Below are 12,484 nucleotides of genomic sequence, written 5' to 3' on the forward strand. Positions count from 1 at the left end.
GTTTACTGTAGTGTACCTCACATAACCAAAAAAAAAAAAAAAAATTCACTGCGGTTCCTGTAAATGAGTGTGAGTAGAAGCATTAACCGTACTGCAATGCTTCATCTGTCGAAATGGGTAGTTGGTGTTGATGGTTGTTGTCCAAATTTATAATAAAAGAGAATTAGATAGCTTTAAAAGATAAAGAATTTAGTTATCGAGAGGTTCTATTTTGTATAGGGTAAATCTATCTCTTTCTTGTACTGTTGGCGAAACGTCCTCTACCAACACGAACATTGTGGTGCTTTAAACCATCGATGGCAAACGGCGAGATATAATTTTCTGCAGATCCGCCACCGATCCAGTTGTTTAGGATCTTTTCGTTGTGTCTTCTAGTCCATTCTTCTTGTTTGACAGCCTTCTCGTACTCCTTTTGATCTTCTCTTAGGAGTTCAACATCTTGAGAATGTTTTGAATGTACAAAACCTTTGTTGCCAAATCTCTTCTGTGCATTCTTTGATAGGGGACTTGGTAAGGAATAACGATTACCTCTGTTATTCCATTGGAAGTTAGCCTTCAAATGAGGCGTCACTTTTCCGGTCACAGAATCAACGGAAACCGCACATCTCAATACGGTGCCTGAACCACCACAAGACGGACAGAAATGCTTTGCCTTACCATCTTTTGGCATAGGTAGTAGTTGGAAACAGGCATGACATCTTAACATATAGTTACGAAGCTTCTTGATTCTTAAACCGGACATGAAGTTCATCAAGTTTAAATTTAATTGTAACGAAACGTTCTGCACTGCAAAATCACCAGTCGCTAGAGCTACTTGGTTTTGAGGCAGCTCTAATGATGATGCAGTGTTGTTTTCGGATACGACGCCTTCTCCGCCTGTGGTATCTTCGCCGCTGTCTTTGATAATGGCTTCTGTTAAGTTATCTGGGGTGATCCATTCACCATCCTCATCGGATAGGAATCCTTCTTCTTCTTCGTCATTTTTTGCTTCCGTTGCAGTTTCAACTTCTTCTTCACCAGGTACATCAGGGGAAACTTCATCCACTAGTATTGGCTGTTCCTGCTCCTCATTAGCTGGTTCTTGTGATTCAGTTGGTTGGTGTTCGGCTGTAGTTTCTTGAGATTTTGCGGCAGCTTCTCTCTTTTCTCTCTGTTTCTTACCTCCTCTTCTAGTTTTCTTCTTATTCTTCTTCACAGGCGTTTCGGCGGTGTCAGATTCAGCAGTAGGATCCTGCGTTTGTTCAATTGTTTCCTTTGGCCTTGTTTCTTCCTTCGTTTCATGTTTCAACGCTTCACCTGGTCTTTTTCTTAGTCTCCAATCTCCTTTATTAAGTTCAGTCTCTAATTCATATGCCAACGCGATGATATGGATATCGTTAGCACTTAGTACAGAATAATCACCAGTTAACTTGGCAAAATCGGACACTCGCTTGATTGATGCAGCCGAAGGATGTTTCACCTTCAACGTTCCTAAACTTTGCCAAATCTCTAAGTTCTTCCTAGACTTGGCATCTTTGATTTCATGCAATACAGTTGGAGCAGTGTAAAATGTTTCCGCATAGTTCTGGTAATGGGTATAAGATTGAGTGATCAATGGAGTTGCATCGAGCACTAAAGCTTTGACATGCGGATGTTGTTCAGCCATAGTGTATTAGTTTTATCTTTATTAGACCGACCAGAGCAACACTATTAGCTATAGATGTGAAATGATTCTGTTATACGATAGTATAGATAGGTACAGCTTAATTAACTGTTCAACAGTGAATTCGTAACTTGTTTAGCACATCTCATCTCATCGCATCTCATCGCATCTTAAGGCTTCATTTCTTTTAATAAAATTTTCATGCATGCATTTCATACCACGTGACTTCGCCATATCATAACGTAGTTCATTAACAGAATTTAGATAAACATGAGGAAGATTGACGTGGTGAAAAAAGTTTCGTTTGTTTGTCCTATACCTACAGTTAGCCGTGTGCTTGGAGTTGTGCTGGTACTCTTCCAAAACGCCATTCTTCCTATTCCTGTTTATTTAGGTTCCTTTAGGATATGATCTTTTTGTCAGAAGAACCTTCAAAGCACGATGAAATAAGAATTTGAAAGAAAAATGATTCAAACCGCTAAAAGAAGAGAGTCCAAGAAGTATTATATACCACTGTATTTATCTTTCCACACCAGGTACGGATTTCTACCAATAATCATCTGTTGAAGTAAAATATGCCAGTTGAAAAAGATTTGAAAGAAGCTTATTCTCTATTGTACGATAAAATTGAAGTGGAAAAGGCATTGGAATTGTACGACAAAGTCCTCAAGCAGGATCCAAATAGTTTGAATGCGAATGTGTACAAATCAGTATGTCTTGAAAAATTATACTTTAGATCAAGTTCATGGCATAACGAAGAAACCTTACAAGCTTCTTACGATTTCTTAAAGAAGGCATTAGACATTGCAGAAAGAAGAGGAGACAGATCAAAAATAGGGTTTGTGTATTTTAGGTTTTGCATACACTACTATAATTGTAAGAAATACTGTCTAGCTCAAGAATTCATGCAGAAATGTGAATCATATGGATTCAAAGATGACACTTTACCAATGTGGAAACATAACATTGATACTGCAATCAGGAAGCATGTCAAGAAGGATGTGATGGATGAGAGGGCGAAGGCTGTGAGGTCTCCTGAGACAGACAAAGCTTCTTCAGACATGTCTCCTTCGGAGGCACAAAAGGACCTACCAACACTTTCTCAGGAGGATAAATTAAAAATGGATTGGTATCAAAGCTCTAGCACTGTTACACTCTCGTTGTTCACCAAAAATCTACCTAACTCAAAAAGTGATGTTAATGTCAGCATCAAAGGCTCTCATCTAAGCATTTCATATCCTATACCAGATAAGGGATCAGAATTTCAATATTCTATCATGTTGAGTCACAACGTTGACCCGACTGCTATTCAAGTTTCTGTATTCACTAAGAAGCTAGAAGTTACACTAGGCAAAGCTGAACAGTATCAATGGAAGAGTCTAGAAAGGACCGATGGGGACGTAACTCCGCTGATTACGAAAAACATCATCAATTCAGACTCTTCTGCCAAAGAACTTTCATATCCTTCATCATCTAAAAAGGCCATTGATTGGTCCAAGATAGATATTGACAGCGATGAACAAGATTCAAAGAATCAATCCGCAGACGCCTTTTTCCAACAGATATACAAGGGAGCTGATGAAGATACGAGACGAGCTATGATGAAATCATTTATTGAAAGCAATGGAACCTCATTGAGTACAAATTGGGAAGAAGTGTCAAAGGGAAAAGTTGAGCCAGCATTGCCCGAAGGTGTTGAAATGAAGAAATTATAGTTAATATTTCAGTTAATATTACACGTGTTATTGGATATATCACGGATGGTCAATTTCTATATAAAAGTATAAACAATTTCTGTTGAAACTAGTAGATATAATACAGTGTTGTCATCGGGTTCAGTCAAAAAGCACTACTATCCCAATCTATGTTCTCATCATTTGCATTGTTGAGTTTGGCTAATTGAGATTGCTTCCATTCAATGAAATTATCGTCATTCAAAAAGCTCGAGTCACCGTTATTAGTATTATTGGCTCCGTTATTACTGCACACATTTAATTTGAGTTTACCTTCAGGGGATTTAATTATTGAATACACTGACCCAAGAGGTTCTTTTATTGGGCTACTTGGCAATTTTGTAGCCATATATCTTGCACCATTTGCATCTTTTACGTTCATATTGTTTCGTTCAAAACTGTTCAATGAACAATCTCCTAACTTTGCGAGAGGTTGGTGTGTCTTTTCAGTTGATTTCAGGATATTCAAAAGGTTGCTCGAAATTGGTGCTAATTGTTTCGGTTTTACTATACTTTTTCGTTTTTCCCTACAATTCAAAGAGCCGATACGAGTATCTAGCGTTGGTATACGTGAAAGATCTTTTTTGACCGATATGTGAGGAGGTGGAAGAAGTACATTTGTTTTTTTGGTACTTTCTATTGTGATCCTGCTTCGAGGGGTGAAAACCGGCTTTGATATCTTATTCTTGTCCACAGACTTTACAAGGCGTGTAGAACCAGCTACACGACTTGCTTTTGGAGTTTTAGGTACTACTTTCTTGATTTCGTCTTGTTTAACAGAAGGCGGTTTCATATTTATTCTGCTTTTAGGATACTTGCTCAATAACTCAGCTTCCTGCTGTATCACAACATCTAAAAAGTACTCGCCGTTGAGAAGGAAAGGCTTTCCAAACACGTCTTGAAATTGAAGTAATTTTTCTTTTAGGTCTTGGACAATGGTTGGAAAATGCCTTGATATACGTTTTCTTGTTCTTTCTTCCTCAAGTAGGATCTTGTGAGAGTTTCTTGCGAGAAGCCTCGAAGAGTCTTTTGTACTTTCATCTAATCTGATTTTGTCTTTCTGTAAAGAATCAAAACTCTCAATCAATTTCCAGATAGGCTGATAGATATCCATCTTTTTCTTAAGATCCTCGATCTGAGATTCACAATACTCCAAAAGATGCTCATCATCTTCTAACGATTGTGATTCTTTGGACATATTATCAAATGAAGTAAGGAATTCCTCTTGTTCTTCCATAGTAAATGACATTGCTTTGTAGTATTCTTTTATCTTCTCCCAAGACTCTTGTATTAGTTTTTTTATCAACTTCTTCTTCATCTCTTCCAGCTTAAGTAACTCATTTGCTAAATTTTCTAATGAACGCATTGATAAATCAGAATTATTCTCTATGAATTTCTGTTGTTGTTGTTCTGGAACTTTCAATTTCGTCCATAAAACTTGGCACTTTCTCAAAAGTTCAGTTCTTTCCTTCAATCGATTTTGTCGTTGGTATTCGCATTTCTTCAATGACTTTTGTAATGATTCGATAGCATGCCACGTAATAGTCGGTTTAGCATCTTCTGAAATTTCAATATGTAGTTCATTTGGAAGTTCTGAACGGATATCAATGCACAAATCGTCAGCAATTTGTAAGAGGTTGTTCAATAATTCCTTATAAGTTTCAAGCCGTCTATTGTATTCCTCCTGGTAGTTTTTTATTAAGGTTTCCAATGTGTGGATACAATTAGACGTAAGGTTAGAAAAGAATGACTGATAAAACACCGCTTTTTCTTCTTCCTGGAAGAATTTGAACAACGACTGCATATCTCCTTTACAGGTTCGTATTCTGGTATTGAAATCATCGCACAAAGCTGCAGTTGGAAGAGCTAGGTTGGCAGGTAGAATTTGATCTTCCATATCGGGGACTTTATCCATCAAATGTCGTAGTTTCATGACAGTGGATAAATGATCCATAAACTTAGGTAAATAAGCGTTCATAACAAAAACTTTCACATTATTGAGCGTTTTCAATTTGTTAAGTAGTGAGGCTGATGTTCTTTGAGGACTTGAACAGTTGTCATCTATAATTGCTTGAGCAGATGTCTCCAGTACACTGTTTCTCATAAACAGATCGGGTATCGTATATACTCCTTTCGGATCATTGATGGCATTAAGCATACACTGTAGGCTATGTTGACCAACCTGATATTCTTTTGTAAGCATATCTCGTTCCGCATTAGCCTCATCGAAGAACTTCGAAATCGAATTTGATAGATTGTGGAAAATCTGTTTCTCCTTCCTTGATATCTCTATATTCGAGTATCCAACCTCTCGATATATCACATCAAGTTCACTCAATAGGTTTTGTAGTTGTCGGGATATAAGATTAAAGTTTTCTTTGTATAAGCTGTCATTTGTCTCAATATTCATCTGACCTTGCTTTAGAGGTGATCTTAAAGTTTTCAAGTTAACCGGTGTCAATCTTAAACAGTCAGTAGGGTCTGGTACTTCCGATACAGGTGTTGTTTGCATCTTGTCATCGATGTTTGTGGCGCTGGTTATGATGGATAAAGGGCATTCAACAGAGAGTTGTTGAAGGTAATTCTACTACTCTGCTTTTGTTCGGTTTTCCAGTTTTGATCGATGTTCTATGTATTTACATTTTGACCAAATTGGGAAATTCAAAACATTGAAGAATCTATAAGCTTGAACTAAGTGACGCTGACGTCGAAGCTTACCATAATGGAAGATGTTGGCAGATAGGCATTGTGGCAGAGGAGCTTGAGAGGGGGGAAGAAGATTAATATCTGAGTTAGATATGATTATTCCACGTTTTAAAAAAAATTCAAGGTAGTTTTTGTGTCAAAGTTCATACTAGGGTTTTGACTGTTTTTAGAACTATCACTTGGTATATGTAGCTGGCATGTCACTTTGCCTGGCATATTCAAACAAACATCTTGAATATTTATTTTACTTACATGTAAAGAATGGCCATATGAATACCTGCCTTCTGTGGATCACATAAGGTTCTTTTCAAAGCCTACAGTAGCATTTTTGTAATATCGTTTTGACAGAATAAATAGACAATAACAATGGCATTTGGATTGTCAGAAGCCGATCTTAAGAAGCTGACTAGGACATCCTGCTTGAACTTTCGACCCACTTTGAGCCCCAACTTCCAGTTAAAAACCAACTTTATCATATCTTTGCGAATTTGGCGAATCCTGCGTTCGCCCAATGGCACAACCACATATAAGGACAAAGTCAAGAGCTGTTGAAACGGATCATAAACTATGATCGGGTAACTACCAATGTAATAGGCGGTTAAGTATCAAGATGATACATAAGGATTGTTTCTAGTTGAAACATCATTAACCAATCTGAATTATTATATAAGGAGGCATTAGATCTGAACAAGGACCATCGACACAGTCATGCCAGATCGCCAGGTACATCAACATACACTACTAGATATATAGCTAATAAACACTATGGATTCATCAGATACCAAAGATCTTGAAACAACAACACGTGACTGGAAATACCAGTATCACCAACAAGAACACGACAACCACCCGAGAAGAGCATTTTATGAGAACTCGTCCTTGTTAGCTCAGTTGGTAGAGCGTTCGGCTTTTAAGCATTGCTCGCAAGGAACCGAAATGTCAGGGGTTCGAGCCCCCTATGAGGAGTTCTTATTTTTTGTTTTTGGCTATAGAAATATTTACAAGCATCACACTAAAGCGGTATTACGACAGTTATAGCACAATGTCGGATGCCTCTATTTAGTGAGTCTGTCTTAACACCTGTAGTGAGTATTGATATTTTTGCATGCCAATGGTGATGTTTCTGGTGCTACTTCTTTATATACAATGACAATGCAATTCATAAGGAAAATCTTAATCTTGCACAGTTTTTGAAGGTTTTGACGAGAAGAAGGGATTCGAGTATTTTTGTTTACATTTATCTACGAATCTCGATCACAACAGCCACCCAACTGTGTTGCACAATGTCTACAGAACTTGATTTTGATACTGAAGAACCATTGATTGACACTGTCAGGCCGCTAACTAATGCTACTATTACAGTGCGAGTGATAAAATCTTTCCCATACAGAAATGTTAAGAATATCATCTTCACTGATTACGATCTAAAAAACAAGACCGCAAAGGATCTATATGAAGATTGTATGAAAAAGATTCAGACCACCGGCGCCTTCAGACCATTCCGTAATGTGGTATATGATGCCATGAAAATATACACACATGCTCACGGGTCGAAAACCGTTAATCTTGTTATAAATTTCGATCACGATGATAATTGGGTTATGGACATTAATGATTCTTCAAAGAAGCTTGTTGAATACGGTGTTAAAAATGAAACTGAGATCTCGGTCTTCAATCAAGAAGAATACGTCTCTTTCAAAGCAAACCCAGAAGAGAAATGGCTATAGAGTCGCACTGCATAAAAGTTATCGTCAAATCGATAATATTTCAAATTTAATGTAAGCAAAAATTCATATGACAAAATAACAGCAATATTTCTTATTTCTATGTAGTTATACATATGATTGCTCCTTTAAAACCGAAAAATGTTAGCGTCGGTATGCTATTGTTGTATTTCCTTTAGTCCAATAGATGGTTGATCAATTCACAGGCAAACTCGACGTTAGCAACTCCATAGGGTGTCGCACTATCTAAGCCTTTCCGGGCCACAATCCCATCATGAGCATTTAGTGTTTTAATATATACAGGTACCCGTATCCAAGTTAATTTAGTTAAATTTTGATAAATTGTAGCTCTACTTTCATCGAAAGGAAGTTTCGGAAACTTTGTATGTTTCCACTCTTTTGAATGAGAACGAATGAATTGTTTCCATACGTCATTCATTTGCGCAGAATCATTAGTGAGGGTGTGATATAAACTATTATTCTCAATGGACCAATCCGATCCTTGGTCCTTACCGCTATCTTGTTCATCATTAATAGCATCACCTATTACATTTCTAATGGATGACATGATAGTATTGAAAACACCATTTTCTCCCGATTCTAGCTTCCAATGTCCTTTTCTCAAGAGAGAATGGTGATGATAAGTAGTAATATAACTGTAGCATGTTCCAATGACATTGACTGTGAACACCAGTGGGAAGAAAAATGTCATTAACGCCATAATAAGCAATATTCTTGAGAACCGTTCTTTTAATGTGACAATGGTTTCATTTTCTTTAATTCTGTCAACTGCTGGGTCCAAGGAATCCAAATCGAGTACTCTAGGTTGAACAGGGTACTCTGAAACGTCTATAGGTAAGTTGTGATTGAAATGGTATCTGACGTTATTCCCTGTTTCGATAAATGGATCACTGTCAGTAATAAAAGAAGTATAAAATGCCACTGTTCTATCGTTCTTAACATTAGCGAAACATACCCTATGATGAAATCTTGATAACCCATAAAGGTACTCACCCTGAGACAAATCAACAAGGATTCTGTCATCCTTATTACTGATGAATATTTCGGCCCCACTCCTTCCAAGAATCGTCCTGCCAAGCCCAGATAACACAGAAGTCAGAATCTTCCGTGACACGTAACGTCTTGTCTTATCACTGGGCAGGTAAAAGTTCACACCAAGATGCGGAGTAGCAAATGTCATGAAGATCATCGGTTCCATGTGTTGAAAAATATCCCTGCATTCGGTGACCATCTTACCGATAATAAACCGAGATACCAATCCACCCATAGAATAACCAATCATGCTCACTCGATCGAATTTTTCGGGACCATAATTAAGGACAAACTTACATATCTCATCCAATACGTTATAACTCACCACTCTGATGCCATGCAACGTCTTAAGGTACCCGGAGTTTTCCGGTTTGAAGATCACAATATCATCAATATCATCCAAAGTCTTTTCCAACATCTCCTTGATGGAGTTCATATGTTTATGATTTCCCCATAATCCATGAACGAGAATAAACAAGTGTTTCTTCTTAGTTTCTGTCATCTCACAAGATCTTATCTTAACACTGGTCGGTGAATCAGATCTAATCTTTTCCTTTGACACTTGATCGTGCTAACAGTGTGTCTGATCGTTCGTCAATAATACCTTAAAAATAGAATGTTGAAAAAAAAAAAAGGAGGAATGTATGTATCAGTGATAATGATGTTCCTCGATCAAATAATTGGCATCCAATTTGATTCTCGTCACTTAAATAAGATGCATATATGGCTGCTTTTGCCACCAAGATCTTACTGTTAGTTGTTGGAGCCTAGGCATGTGCATCTGTGTGCATAAGTAAACGATGTGGCTTGTCTGTTAACTATATTCTGGAAATATGTCAGCAAAGGAAATAAAAAAAAACTAAAAATCCGTTGCAGCGATGAACTGTGAACGGTTCAATTAACGTAAATGCGGTGAAAATTTGTTTACTTTTGTCTATGTATATGCATGTACTTCTTGAAAGTCAGGTCTTCGTAAACAGTTTCAGTAGTGTTTCTACACAGTCTTGGATCGATTCAAAACTAATGGGTTCAGTTTCTCTGAGTTCGTCTCTGAAAGCGAATTCAGACGCCTTGTACGTCATCTTGTACAATTTTTCGTGTTGAGTTCGATGAACTCCTCGTAGCCTGAGTCCTGAAAGTATGCACTGAGACAGCAACGACATAAATTGCTGCTGTTGATCGTTGAGCAAGACTTGTTTGTTCAACGAGTTACTTTTCAGTATTCGCTGACGTTTGTTCTTCTCTAGAATCGATTCGATCGACATCGTTGCTCCAGCGTTACTTGGCACAACAGATTGTAGTTCGTCGGCTGATAACGGTATCAATTTCTTATCAAGTTCGTGTTTAGTCGATAAGTGAAGTACCATCGATTCAATTTCGAAAGACGCGTTTATATCGGTCTTCAAACGCTTGTAGAATAGGAAATATTCGAATTGCTCTTTCGTCAACACTTGGGATCCCGTTACTTTACATACAATTCCTCGATTCCTGTGTCGTTGTCTCATCAACTTCGCTCTGAAATAATTGACGCTGGTCTCGCTAGTAGTGAAGCATTGGTACCGTTGACCTCTATTGAGCCAAAACGGCAGCTTATCAATGTTGACCATTCCAACAACTTCTGCCAGACAATTTTTCACTGCAATTTGGCCATCACCGTCCTCAAATTCACGCCACAACTGGACGTCTCTTATCACAGTGTTATGACCCACATTAAGCCTCAAGATAAGTTCTTTTTCTAGTGTCATAGGTTCATCGCGCAACTCTCCAGGTCCAATTCCCCTAATACCAGGCCTACCGAGGTCTTCTTTCACGTTTGCTACTTTCACTTAACAATTTGAAACTGACCAGACAATGTATTCACCTCCTTTATAGTCTTAGTTTCCCTGTATATGAAAGTCCGCCGTTGTATTGTGGTTCACGGTGCAAAAGCTTAGCTTATATCCATTGTTACCATACGAATCTTTTTTCTCTCGACGCTTTCACGGCTCCAAACAAAATGCTTTCAGTTTTCAACATTGAAATAAAGTGAAGGCAAAGAAAAAAAATGTTATTGCTCAACGTAATTGAACAATAGACAGCCAGAAGTTGGAAGTGGTTAGAGACTACAGAGGCTAGAGAGTACCGTTTTGGATCACATCAGACTCTAAGTTTTGAAAACGGGAAAAGGGAGGTCATCTCTTTTTTTTTTTTGATTTCCTTCTCATCATGTCGACGTTACAACCTTCTGCGTTGAATAAGAAGAGCAAACGAGTTTATAGCGTTGCTAGGGTGTATCAGGATGCTTGTGAGAAACGCCCTCAAGAGTACTGGGATTATGAACAATGCGTGATGATTGATTGGGGTAAGATTTCGAACTATGAAGTGATAAAAAAGATTGGTCGTGGTAAATACAGTGAAGTTTTCAAAGGGAAATCTGTATTGAACGATATACCATGCGTCATCAAGGTTCTCAAGCCAGTGAAGATGAAGAAAATTTATAGAGAGTTAAAAGTGTTAACTAATTTGACAGGGGGACCTAATATAATTGGATTATTGGATATTGTTCAAGATCCAGGATCCAAAATCCCGGCATTGATCTTTGAAGAGGTGAAAAATGTCGACTTCCGTACGCTTTATCCATCGTTTACATTATCGGATACGCAATTTTATTTCACACAATTGTTAACTGCTTTAGACTATTGTCATTCGATGGGTATCATGCATCGTGATGTGAAGCCTCAAAACGTCATGATTGATCCTAATGAACGTAAGCTAAGGTTGATCGATTGGGGATTAGCAGAGTTTTACCATCCGGGAGTGGATTATAACATCAGGGTGGCGTCTCGTTATCACAAGGGACCTGAACTCTTGGTGAGCTTAAACCAATACGATTACTCTTTAGATTTGTGGGCTGTCGGATGTATGATAGCAGCTATTGTTTTCAAGAAGGAGCCATTTTTCAAAGGAAGCACGAATGCAGATCAATTGGTGAAAATTGCCAAGGTACTTGGTACGCAGGAGTTATTCTATTACTTGAAACATTACGGATTGGATCTTCCTGCAGAATACAACGATATCATGAAGAACTACGAACGGAAACCATGGAGCTATTTCGCCAATGATAAGACGCCGTTGGCTGTGGACGAAATAATTGATTTGATCGACCATTTACTACGTTATGATCACCAAGAGAGATTAACTGCAAAAGAAGCCATGGAGCATAAATTCTTCAAAAAAGATTTCTCATAGTGTATGCCTAAACGGTAATATATATCTGTTTTCTCATCTCTCTATCATCAAATTTTCTTTTCCCTCTTATCTTCCATTTATGGTTAACTTTGGGGGATTCTTCTTCTGTCTTTGATTGCTTTCCAATTAAAAGCATGTATACTAATAACATATAATTAATACAACACCTGAAAAAGAGGACAGAAACACATGTCTCTTTTGCTTAAGATTTAAAGAAGATGTAATATTATGATAGTCGTTAATTCATTAAAAAGGATATATAATTAATAGGTGTAATAGCTACCAAACCTGAAAGAAAAGGCTCTTACTAGCGCAGGCGCAGAGAGAGAGACACTACTATAAGTAGGAAAGGAAATAGACCAAAGGAATATGAAACAGGGTGGAAATAGTTACAAAAA

The 12,484-nt window shown here is 37.7% G+C and overlaps 7 protein-coding genes and 1 non-coding gene across 8 annotated transcripts; 4 read left to right on the plus strand and 4 right to left on the minus strand.

The window, feature by feature from the left end:
- Window positions 1-226: 226 nt before the first annotated feature.
- On the minus strand, window positions 227-1,645 carry NOB1 (rRNA-binding endoribonuclease; the record flags this gene model as incomplete). Its single annotated transcript, XM_455813.1, has 1 exon — window positions 227-1,645. One exon carries the CDS (start codon window positions 1,643-1,645, stop codon window positions 227-229), a length of 1,419 nt encoding a protein of 472 aa, XP_455813.1.
- Window positions 1,646-2,217: 572 nt separating this feature from the next.
- Window positions 2,218-3,357, plus strand: SGT1 (co-chaperone SGT1; the record flags this gene model as incomplete). Its single annotated transcript, XM_455814.1, has 1 exon — window positions 2,218-3,357. One exon carries the CDS (start codon window positions 2,218-2,220, stop codon window positions 3,355-3,357), a length of 1,140 nt encoding a protein of 379 aa, XP_455814.1.
- Window positions 3,358-3,481: 124 nt separating this feature from the next.
- ASE1 (Ase1p) lies at window positions 3,482-5,887 on the minus strand (the record flags this gene model as incomplete). Its single annotated transcript, XM_455815.1, has 1 exon — window positions 3,482-5,887. The coding sequence occupies one exon, from the start codon at window positions 5,885-5,887 to the stop codon at window positions 3,482-3,484; it is 2,406 nt and encodes an 801-aa protein (XP_455815.1).
- Window positions 5,888-6,957: 1,070 nt separating this feature from the next.
- On the plus strand, window positions 6,958-7,047 carry KLLA0_F16357r. The gene is given in 2 exon segments: window positions 6,958-6,995; window positions 7,011-7,047. It is a non-coding gene; the product is annotated as a tRNA-Lys (tRNA).
- A 317-nt stretch (window positions 7,048-7,364) lies between these two features.
- Window positions 7,365-7,808, plus strand: AIM29 (Aim29p; the record flags this gene model as incomplete). Its single annotated transcript, XM_455817.1, has 1 exon — window positions 7,365-7,808. The coding sequence occupies one exon, from the start codon at window positions 7,365-7,367 to the stop codon at window positions 7,806-7,808; it is 444 nt and encodes a 147-aa protein (XP_455817.1).
- A 172-nt stretch (window positions 7,809-7,980) lies between these two features.
- Window positions 7,981-9,360, minus strand: LPL1 (putative hydrolase; the record flags this gene model as incomplete). The annotated part of the gene is made up of 1 exon (XM_455818.1): window positions 7,981-9,360. The coding sequence occupies one exon, from the start codon at window positions 9,358-9,360 to the stop codon at window positions 7,981-7,983; it is 1,380 nt and encodes a 459-aa protein (XP_455818.1).
- Window positions 9,361-9,820: 460 nt separating this feature from the next.
- SLD7 (Sld7p) lies at window positions 9,821-10,603 on the minus strand (the record flags this gene model as incomplete). Its single annotated transcript, XM_455819.1, has 1 exon — window positions 9,821-10,603. One exon carries the CDS (start codon window positions 10,601-10,603, stop codon window positions 9,821-9,823), a length of 783 nt encoding a protein of 260 aa, XP_455819.1.
- A 460-nt stretch (window positions 10,604-11,063) lies between these two features.
- On the plus strand, window positions 11,064-12,086 carry CKA2 (casein kinase 2 catalytic subunit CKA2; the record flags this gene model as incomplete). Its single annotated transcript, XM_455820.1, has 1 exon — window positions 11,064-12,086. The coding sequence occupies one exon, from the start codon at window positions 11,064-11,066 to the stop codon at window positions 12,084-12,086; it is 1,023 nt and encodes a 340-aa protein (XP_455820.1).
- Window positions 12,087-12,484: the final 398 nt, after the last annotated feature.

Source organism: Kluyveromyces lactis (genome assembly GCF_000002515.2).
Source record: "Kluyveromyces lactis strain NRRL Y-1140 chromosome F complete sequence".
Classification (NCBI taxonomy): domain Eukaryota; kingdom Fungi; phylum Ascomycota; class Saccharomycetes; order Saccharomycetales; family Saccharomycetaceae; genus Kluyveromyces; species Kluyveromyces lactis.